Raw genomic sequence first — 11429 nt, forward strand, 5'->3', positions numbered from 1 at the left:
TTTCTTTTTGGGTTTTCTGATCTCTATTGCTAATACCTTTTTTAATTTGTTATATTTCTCTCATTTATCTTCATTTTCTGGGTGTTATTCTCTTGTTCTGCTATAAGTCATCATCCTCTATTACAGTGCTCTTCAACCTTTGTCATCGCGCGGAACCCTTTTTTGTGATAATTTTTTTATGGAACCCTTCGTTCAGTAACACACCCAGATTTTATTTTAGGGATAGATATGTCGTATTATACTTACATATTACATGTTATGAACAAGGTGTGTCTCTGCCTTTGTTATAAAAACTCTACACAAGTACTTAGTATTTATTTAAACAAAAAGAAGTAGAAACCACTGTAGTCATTAAAAGGATTTTCAACCCAACTTAAGTTATTGCAAGTAGGGGGAAAATATTATAAAAATTTCTTTTGCAAGCCAGTTAATAATATTTTGGAACATATATTTTTTTTTAATTCTGGTCGAATACGATATTATTGGTTGCTAAGAAATTGTTTAAATTAGCAAAACATTCTGTATTATTTTTAGTGATGCATTCCTCCCAAAGCTTAAGTTTAAATTTAGCTTGGAGAATGAAACTATTAACTTTAAGGGAAATACTAAAGAGACAAAAAGTACCACTAATGAATGAACTTTACAACCCATATTTTTTTATGTTAATATTCCAAAGCGTTAAAAAGTCTTTATAAAAAAAATCAAGGGTGTGGTGAACTTCACACCCTTAGAGGGCGCTAGGGCAGTTTTAGGTATGTTTGAAATTAAGGTCTTAACCAGTAGTAAATACGTACAAAGTTTCAAATTTTACGGTTTACTTACAGCTGAAATACAAAACAAAATGTAAATTTTGGCACAACTTTGACAGCCCATAGCTCGAAAACAAACGAATTGCGACCCTACATTTATATAAAAACTTGTGTTATTTTGGCAAGTACTACGTCCTAGTAAAATTTCGCGATTAAAAACTGAACCACCCTGTATATTGTCATCCATATTTTACTTATAGATTTTCCTACAATAATAAAAGAGAAGAACAACTAACTTCTAACGTGTAAAGCCACAATTATTGATGTAGTTACAAAAGATGTACAATAGTAGAAGAAAATTTAAAAAAATGGGGTTTCAAACACTGTTGTACATGCACAGGGTGGGCAAATTTGGGTGTTATTATAGGTTATCTCAGAAACTATAAGAGATACGAAAAAGGTAGGTGGCATGTCTCGGTCTCTTTTTCCGAGACTAATCCAATCCCGCAAAGACCAAATCTCTATCTTCTTTTGTTTTTAAGTTATAGCCAAAAAGTCAAATTGCAGCGATTTCAAAAAATACTCCTATTTCGGTTATTATTGAAATTAGAGAAATGGGCTTAATATATTCTTAAGACACTTTTTTGAGTAAAATATACTGCTGTTGAAAATTTTTAAACATAGCTGCTAATTTTTGAGATATAAGTTATACCAGTTTATGATCCATAATTTTCCTCTACCTCACCCAATTTCAAAAGAAAAGATTTGTGATATCAAAAAACTTCTAAATCTTATGTTTGGGGAAAACTAGAAAAATACTACCGAAGATTTCATTCATTGATACCGAACTGTTCTAACCTTACAACCAGTAAGTTTAGTAGAAGAAGATGACAGTTTGTGACTGTTTAGTTCCAGAAGTTGTCCATATTTAATTATTCATTAATTAATACATTTCTTGTATTTTTAATAAACACACTTTACTTGCTAACCATTTTTTATCGGTGAACAAAGTCAGGGATAAGATGCTGAGAAATTTAAATCAACTATTCAAAGTTTTTATTCGTTGGTACAAAACCAACTTTATTATGTCATATTCGTGCAAAACCATATATTATAGCCACTAAGTAGTATTTACTGTCTGGACCCGCCTACTATAATCAAAATGTTGAACATTAGCGCTTACTATTCTGGAATTGAAAATTAACGCTTATTTTCTGCAAATACACCATACATGCGATGCATCATTGGAAACCTAAAAATATGGTCATTTCAGTAACATCATGATCAAGTATAGTTTGTATTTAAAAAAACACTTTTGACTTTTTGGCTATAACTTAAAAACATAAGAAGATAGAGGTTTGGTGTTTGCAGGATTGGATTAGTCTCGAAAAAAAGAGATCACGACATGGCACCTACTTTTTTCGTATCTCTTATAGTTTCTGAGATAGCCTATAATAACACCCAAATTTGCCCACCCTGTACGTGTGTAATAATAGAATAGGAAATAAAAAAAAACTCAATTAAAAGGTATCCGAACACCGAAAAAAGTATCCGGATACCGGATACTCTCACATTTAGTCACGGATACCGGATACAAAATTTGAAAAGTATCCGGATACTACCCAACTCTGTATTGGATATTTAAACCGATAATTTTTTAAATACGTTAAGGCACAATAATAAGGCGAAATATTGTCGCAGTGGCCAATTTCATGAATTTAGGAGGACAATATTCACTTCTCCAACACTCAGCAAGCTACAACAATGAAATTTCGTATACCGGGTGTCCCTCAGAAGTGGCTCACCCCCATATTTTTTTTTATTATTAGTGATATAAGAAAACCATTTAGAGTACATAATTAGGCCGTTAAAACGGATTATTACGACATGAAATAACAATCTTTGTACTTCTGGTTATACCGGATGTGAGTAGTAATTTCACTATTTTTTTAAATCTATAAATTTTTTTCTTCAGTTGAGTAGACAGCATAATTTCACATAACTTTTACTTGAAAAAATTTTCACGATCGCTTATAATTTTTGGAAAAAAAAGTTATTTTCGTTGTTTTTCAACGTTTTAGTATCTTCAGAAAATGTATTACTACTTTTGACGCATAGTAGCTAGGTTAATAGTATAAACTACGTTATGTTCCTCTTGATTTGCTATTTCTCGAGCAGTGATCACTGCCACGCTTTAGCCAGCGGTTCTTTTTTAATAATGGTGTAAATTAACAGTTGTATTAAATTAATTTTAAAGAAAAAACACGAACAAACAACTAAATTTAATTCAATTATTTTTGATCTTTAATTTTTTATTTTTTGTTCTTTTACAGTAAATGTTCTGTAGCTGATAGTAAATTACAATGTCCATTGTACATTATGGTTTGGATTGTATACTTTATTTTGATTAAAACCTATTAAGGTGGCTATGGAAAAAAAATTGCTAGCAATTTGACATAACGTAATTAAGTTCATTAGTTGACAATATTCGTTAATTTCAATTTAAATTATGGAAAAATTCACGCAAATCGAAAAAGTAGATATGATATTAATATTTGGAGAATGCAGAAAAAACGCAGTTGCTGCTGCTAGACTTTACGCGAAGAGATTTCCTGGTCGTAGGCCAGTACAAGGCATTACTTTTCAAAAATTGTGGCGAAAATGCAAACAGCCGGTCAATAATGGAAACCCTAGATACATTGTAAGTGGCGATACGGAACGAAATGTTTTAGCATGTATCGAAAATAACAACAGTGCATCAGTTAAGGAGATGCAATACAGTGCGAAATTTCAAAAACAGGTGTGGAGGATTTTAAAAAAACATAAACTTCGTTCTTACAAATACCAATTACATCAACATTTGTACGAGAATGATTATGAAAGACGACTCCAGTATTGTAATTGGTATTTAGAAAGATATGACAACGATAATGCATTTCCCTTCAACATTCTGTATACAGATGAGAGTCGATTTACTAACTTGGGTATGTTTAATCGAAATAATAAAAGGTATTGGGCACAAGAAAATTTATATTTGATGGAGGAAGGGAATTTCCAAGAAAGATTTGGTTTTAATTGTTGGATGGGAATCATTGGGGAAAGAGTGTTGGGTCCAATATTTTTTGATGGTCATCTTACAGGGGAAAGATACCTCAACTTTCTTAATAATGGAATTGAGAATTTGCTGGAGGACCTACCAGTTGGAACTTATAATGGACTAATTTTCCAACAAGACAGCGCCCCACATCACAACAGCAGAATGGTTACTAATTTTTGAAGTAGAAAGTACAATAACGATTGGATTGGTAATAATGGACCAATAAAGAGGCCACCACGGTGAGAATAAACCGGTTCTTTCTCACATTTCTCATTATTCTTATCTTTTTACCTTCCAGATCACCTGACCTCACACCTTTAGATTTTTTTTTATGTGGCAAAATGAAAAATGAGATGTATAATACACCTGTAAGGTCTCGTGAGGTATTAGAAAATCGTGTTAGAAACTGTATTACTCAAATATCTCCGCAGGAATTACGTCGAGTTGTTAGATCGACAATACGGAAGATACAATTATGTCAAAATCAAGGCGGGCGGCATTTTGAAAATTTAGAAAATTAGTTTTTTTTTTCTAGTTATAATTGAATTAAATTTACTTGTTGTTTCGAGTTTTTCTTTTAAAACTAATTTAATACAACTGTTAATTTACACCATTATTAAAAAAGAACCACTGAATAAAGCATAGCAGTGATCACTGCTCGAGAAATACCAAATCAAAAGGAACATAACGTAGTTTATACTATTAACCTAGTTACTATGCGTCAAATGTTGTAATACATTTTCCGAAGGTACTAAAACGTTAAAAAATAATTTTTTTAACGCTTTTTTTGATAAGCGATCGTTCTGCCCAACTGAAGAAAAAAAAATTAAAGATGTATAAAAATAGCGAAATTAGTACTCATTTCCGGTATAACCGGAAGCACAAAGAAAATGATTTCCTGTAGTAATAATCCGTTTTAACGGCCTAATTATGCATGCCAAATGGTTTTCTTATATCACTAATAATAAAAAAAAATATGCGGGTGAGCCACTTTTAAGGGACACCCGGTATAACAAAATCTAAGATTCGTATCAAGTTTTGGGTCACATCCTTCGACCGGAAGCTTATTTGAAATCATATTGAACTTGTTTTATATAAATTTGCCGTTTAAAGCGAAATAAACAAGTGAAATATTGCATGAGCGATTAAAATTGTCAGAAACATTCACATCGAAAATTTTACTAGAACCACGTAACTGAAAGTGGTACTCTTTACCTGACTACAATCCATCATTTTTTTAGTATATAGATTGTCATTTTAAATAAGATAAATGCATGAATATTTGTATAAGCCTTCTTCAGTTAGGAAGCGTAAATTCAAACTTACTTTGTGATTAAAGAAGGCTGCTTTGTGTAAGAAAATCATTCTAATCGATTAATTTTGTAGATTTTGGGTATAACTTTTCATGCTCACTTAACCGGCCGTTTATTATTTTCGAATAGTGAAAATATTGAAGTTTAATTCTCAATTTATACCACTATCTTACCTCATTTTACATCACATTTCTCATTTAATAGTCAACGTTTTCTAAAGTAAGTAAAGTCTTATATACCAGACCAGGAGTGGCCAAGCTGTTTGATAGTCCGAACCATTTTTCAATTTGAAATTTTTCGCGAACCGCAATTAAATACGGATATATTAAAACGGTATGCAAAAAAGGTATTACAAAAAATGTGGCTCGCACTTTGGCCACCGTTGTTATATACCATCTTACAGCTAATTCTTCAGGTTAGAAAATAAAAAAAGAATTGTAATGATTCATTATGAAACGAGTTATAAAAATCAAACTGAAATGCAATTATAGTATGTTAACTTTTTTCCAATTTTCAAATTCATAACTTTTCAAAAAACTTTTCAAAAATAATTTCAAATAAAAATATTGCAAATTATAACCATAAAATAAATTTTGATAAGATTAAAGTAATGAAACAAAACGAACAAAGAAAAATTTTAAATTTTAACTAATTATCACATTAATGCAATAAATGATGCAACTACTCATCAGGAAATGATAACATTTTTATCTACTTTTTAATGATAATATACAGTAATTAATATTGTTTAGAGAAATTTATACATATTATTTCAAAGTGCCCCAAAACAAATTGTTTTAAAAACTATCTTCAAAACTAAAATTGATTCAAATGTAGCTTTAAAAATTGATGATAAACTGTTAATTTCTCTTATAAATTAAGTTAAAATTTAAAAATGGGGAGTTTTACTTGGAAAGCTATTTACGAGCCCTTAATTCAAATCATTTACATGTAGATAGTTTCATAAAATATACTATGCAATGAACCTGAAGTAAATAGGTCAAGTAAGGGAAGAAAGATAAGATTAGAGCTGAGTAAATCATTGGGTGAGGTCTTAAATACTGAATAAATAAATTACATAAGCATCTTATTGATTAATTTATAGACTTGTTTGTAAAAAATACAGGGAACCAGTTCCAGGAATTAATGCCTACAATTTCTATTGAGCCAATCAATTTAACAAATTACAAACAAGTACAGATATATTGAAAAATTAGATGGATTAACTCATTGACTATTATGCTTGCTTGCCCAAACTTTTATATAATCAGGAGTTCATAACAATAATAACAACATAAGTAATATGGTAATAAAACCAACTAGATCACAACACTACAAGCTTTTTTCTGTTTTTGATAAACATTAGTCACACAAGTATTTTCTTTTTATTTAGTATGATTTTTCATTTATCACTAAATGCGCATAATATCTAGCTTAAAATATTATGTAATAATTTATAATACATGGTACAAAAAAAATACCGGAAAAAAGAAGATTATTGATAACAGTATCAATTTTATGCAAACAAAACTTCAATAATCTTTATTCATTAAATTTAGGTTGTTACCCATGTTGCAAGTAAATATTATTAAAAAGTATTATTTAAACTAATATTAATTAAATATTATTTAAAATATTTATTAATTAAATATTATTTAAAATATTTATTAATTAAATACTTATTAACACAAATTTGTATTAGTTTATTCTCTAATAAATACAAACACAAATTGTTATTACCCTTTTACAAACAATTACTTACCTAAGTGATTATCCATTTGGCATAATTGTTTAGGAGTTTTTGAATCAGATTCATCATCAGCAGATAAAACAGGGGCAATACTCCAAATAACAATACGACCACCCTGTCCCCCTTGTCCTCCTGTAGCGAATCGGCCACCCTTTGGATGTATATCCACGGAAAATATCGGTTTATTATCTGAGAATAAATAATGTTGTTATTTATAGGTTAGGATAGTGCCAAAATTGGTCGTGAAATACTTACCTTCATGTTTCACCCATATGGGCTTCAAAACGATCATTTTCCCGATTTCTCGCGGTCTGGTACATATAGGAATAAACCGGCAACGTATAACAACAAACTTTATTTTATTTTCGTCGTGTTTTCTTACCCCCTTTGAGTATTGTTTTGCTTTTAGTGCGATTGCGCGTGATCAACAAATACAATTCGTACCGGGAGAGCGCTTCTGTCGAAATACAAATAGCTCCATCTATTGAATTAATTTTAAATTAAACGGTTGTTTTTAAAAGTTTAAACAAATTGTGTATTAAACTAAAAATATCTTTTAAATAATTCGTGTTATATACAAGTATCTACTAAAATATATTTTTAATAAATGTATTTCAAATTTTGAGCTTTATATTATTATATAATTATTCAAAAATAGTGTACCTATATAAATAAATTTTGAATTAGGCATTAATAAGTATAGTTTAAATGTTTATGGATGGATAATAATAGATTCTTTTAAAATATTTTACCTCTTTTATTGAACTTCATTTCAGATTTCAATAACTCATTCAAATTACAGTGGTAATGTAGAAAACTATTTAAGAGAAGGAACCTGTAAGTTAGTAAACCGTAAAAAAAGTTTCTATACCGATTTATACCATTACTTTATTTTGAAGAGGTCAAGTGCATTTTCCAAATAAATAGGAAAAAATATGAATTTAAAAGTTTTTCCAAGATAATATTCATAATTTTTAACGTATATTGCTCTCATTGGCAAAAAGCGCCAATTTATCTATTGGATAAACTTATCAAAAGGTGGTAAAAGTGGCCCTAACTTATTTAAATACTTAACTAAAGGATATAAAACACTAAGCCAAAAGAACGTAAGGAAGAAAATTTGCTTATACAACGGGGTTATCACCAATTATCACACTAAACGACAAAACAAAAATGTGACGTTTGCTTTCACCTCTGAGTTTGACGTTATACATCATACCATCATCATCATCATACATAAATTTTTCTATGGTTACAAGCGCTTTGTTTGTGTAGATAATGCAGATTGCTGCAAATTCAGTTTACAACGTCATCCAGTGGATTGTGAGGGTACTAAATCTCGGTCTACATTTTTATAGTAGTAAGATTGCACACCATGAACTAATTATTCTAAACAATTCCGTAAGTGTCAAAAATTGATTTTTTCGCCTCCCATACCTGAAAGTAAATCATATCAGCCCTAAAATATAACTGAAAGCTAGATTTTCGGCCCTTGGGATTCTAAACTCTGAACGTCCCTACTTTATAGTTTTTCATCGCAATCTAGTTAGTCTTCATTGACATTTACGGATATTTTTGACGTTTCTCATAATTTTTCATTAAACGTCAGTTGAAATCATAAAATTAATTGATTTAAAAAATTAGTTTTATTTTATATTTTTGCAATTTTGTTTGGTTTAATGGGAGGCGAAAAACAGTTGTGTGTCACACGTGCAGAAATTCATTAGCAGCCCTTATCTATTAGCCTTGGGCTACTAATGCTTATTTTCTGCCCTTGAGACACAATATACTATAGTAAACCTTCTGAAAGTGTGGTGGCGAGCCATCTTGTTGGAATAACTGCTGTTGGAATTGATTTGAGTCAACATTATCGGAATGAGTTCGTTATGGAAGGATTGATATCGTTTTGAAAAAAATCTGAACATCTCTCTCCAGTTAAGGTTTCCTCAAATCTTTTGCGGTTGTGCAACACTCTTCGGTAATTTAGATTTTTCGTAGCCTAATACCAACAATTTTGTCAACTCATTTGTCCACTCAATGTAAGTTTGAAAGTGAACATTTAAGGTAAAAGCATCAGTAGTTGACAAGGCACTTGTAGTTGACACTTACGCAGAAAAATAAATTAACAAGAGAAACACAGGCGGCAAAAGATCGAAATATGTTTGTCTATGTACCATAGTTCTCTAGCGACGTAAATACAGACTATCGTGCCATTAAGTACATACAGCGTCAGTGACACAATGATCGTCTGATTACAACGAGTGCATGGTTTTCATTCGATTATTGTAATATGCTTGTGAAGTTTGCTAAGAATAAGCTAAAAGATAAGCATTTCAAATGTTAACATTATTTTATAATTTTGATTAAAAATACATTTAGTTGTTCGTTTTGGACTCTAAAATATGTATTCATTTTTTGAAAATGACCTAAAATAAAAAGTGGCTTTATTAGGCATCGTGTCAACTATTGAAACTTTATATGACATAATATTGAGTAGTTGACATGGGGGTGTCAACTTGTGGGTAGTAATATAATTTTCGTGTCATATATATAAAACCATCGTGTCCAATAGTTGACAGGGGGTGTCAACTATTACAGTTACAATGTGACTCTAATAGTTGACCCAACCCAGACGCTATCTTGACAGCCAATTTTGAAGCGGATAACTTTAGATTAGCCTTGATTTTCCGAATAATTACTAGCTCAACAGTTGTGTTGAAAATCTTATTTGGCACAATACTCCCTTTATTTCTCGTGTCCAAATCTTTCCATAATGTGCTATACTGGGGATGCAGTTAAAAATATCATTTTGGTAATTTTTTTAATACATTGCCTATTTTTAAAATGTTTTAAACCAGTTTTCGCTATTCAACGACCCATTTTTTTAATTGTTATTAGATCACTCTAATAATTAGGCAGCACCGCACTTGATGATATTACTTAGTATACATAGCAACAAACGTCATGACTAAAGACCGGATTTATAGAAAATATGCCTATGCTTAAAAATTAAGGCATGGAAAATCTGATTAGAAATCTATACGAATCAGATAAAAAGGAATATAATAACACCAAGTTATTTCGCCTTTCTTGTTTTTTTTGAATTTTTATGCCTATTATTGTTTTTCATGCCTATTTAAAGCTTTTCTTTTCATTTTTCGGCTTTTTTCCAAAATTTATTTAATTGCGAAAAAAAATCTTGCTACGCCACTGCATCTTTGTTTCCTGACCGAATTCGTGCTATGTAATTCTCCGTGATTCCCCGTATTATTGATCGAGTCTTTAATTCTTTTAGGCCCACTTTTACCACCTCTTGATAAGTTTAACCGATAGATAATTACTATGGTTACAGCGGTTTTAAGCGCTCTCATTGGCTAAGGTCCATTACTACCATCTTTTAGTTAAATTTATCTTATAGATAAACCCATCTACTAGCCAATCAGAGCGCGTAAAATATCCATAACCGTGGTAATAATCCCTTAGATAGCTTAACCAGAAGATGGTAGTAAAATGTGACAAGAAATACTACATAATTCAGCATGTTAAAACTTCATCAACTTCCGCTTATACTGAACAATCAAAATTCAATTTTAATCTTTGCAAAGCTCTGATTAAAGCAAATATTTATAAATTAAAAAACGAACATTTCAAAACATTTTAAGAAACATATTGCTCAATGCTCATTCCTGATGAAAGCCATCTCCCGCAAAAATTATATTAATTCGGTGTACAAAGAGGTTATCCAGGAAATAAAAAATATTATCGGAAATAATTATATATGGATATGTGTGGATATCTGGACGAAACGTGGCAAATTTAATACTCGGAGTATTAAATGACGAACATTCTTCAAAAGGTTTTCTAATAAGTACGAAAGAATTAAGTAAAACAAATAATAATACAATAACAAGATTTATTCATGACGAATTGACACATTTTTTCTTACCGCAGCCGGTACCTAATGATAAAATTTTACTCATGTCAGATGCAGCTGCATACAGGGTGATTCAAAAAACCACTGACAGACTTCTAGGGCAGGTAATACATCAAAAATTAAGATGAAAAGTCTTAATATACATGGGGTCGCAAATGCCTCCTTAACGAGATATAGCGGCTCAAAGTTTCTTTAAAATTAAACATTATCTGCAATAAAAAGCCCTTTTTCAAAAATATTTTCAACTCCACTGCTAATTTTGTCAAACGGGCAGTATTTTCGTGTAAAGTGATCAATTATCGATCAATTGGTCTTTTACAAATTTTTGATTACAGCAACAGTTTTTGATTGAATTAACAAATTTTCTACAAACGTGTTTTTCTTAAAAACTATTGCTTTGATCAAAGTTTTGTAAGAGACCAATTGATAGATAGTTGATCACTTTACACGCGTGGAGAGCAATGGCGTAGACAATATTTTCAAAAATGTGCTTTTTATTGCAGATAATGTTTAAGATTAAAGAAACTTTGATCCGCTATATCGCGCTAAGGAGGCATTTGCGACCCATGTATATTAACACTATTCA

General features: G+C 30.6%; 1 protein-coding gene across 2 annotated transcripts in view; it reads right to left on the reverse strand.

Annotated features, from left to right (window-relative positions):
• Positions 1–7327, reverse strand: part of LOC111419861 (histone cell cycle regulator-like protein) — a 29230-nt gene extending 21903 nt beyond the window's left edge. The window contains exons 1-2 of one of the 2 annotated variants that reach the window (XM_071198810.1): positions 7165–7327; positions 6922–7098 (exon numbers count right to left, since the gene is read on the reverse strand). In XM_071198810.1, the coding sequence (XP_071054911.1) occupies positions 6922–7098; positions 7165–7201 (214 nt within the window). In that variant the 5' untranslated portion in view covers positions 7202–7327. The remainder of the gene's footprint in view (positions 1–6921; positions 7099–7164) is intronic. The other variant, XM_071198811.1, reaches the window with a different exon arrangement.
• Between the last annotated feature and the right edge of the window lie 4102 nt (positions 7328–11429).

Source organism: Onthophagus taurus, chromosome 1, assembly GCF_036711975.1.
Source record: "Onthophagus taurus isolate NC chromosome 1, IU_Otau_3.0, whole genome shotgun sequence".
NCBI lineage: Eukaryota > Metazoa > Arthropoda > Insecta > Coleoptera > Scarabaeidae > Onthophagus > Onthophagus taurus.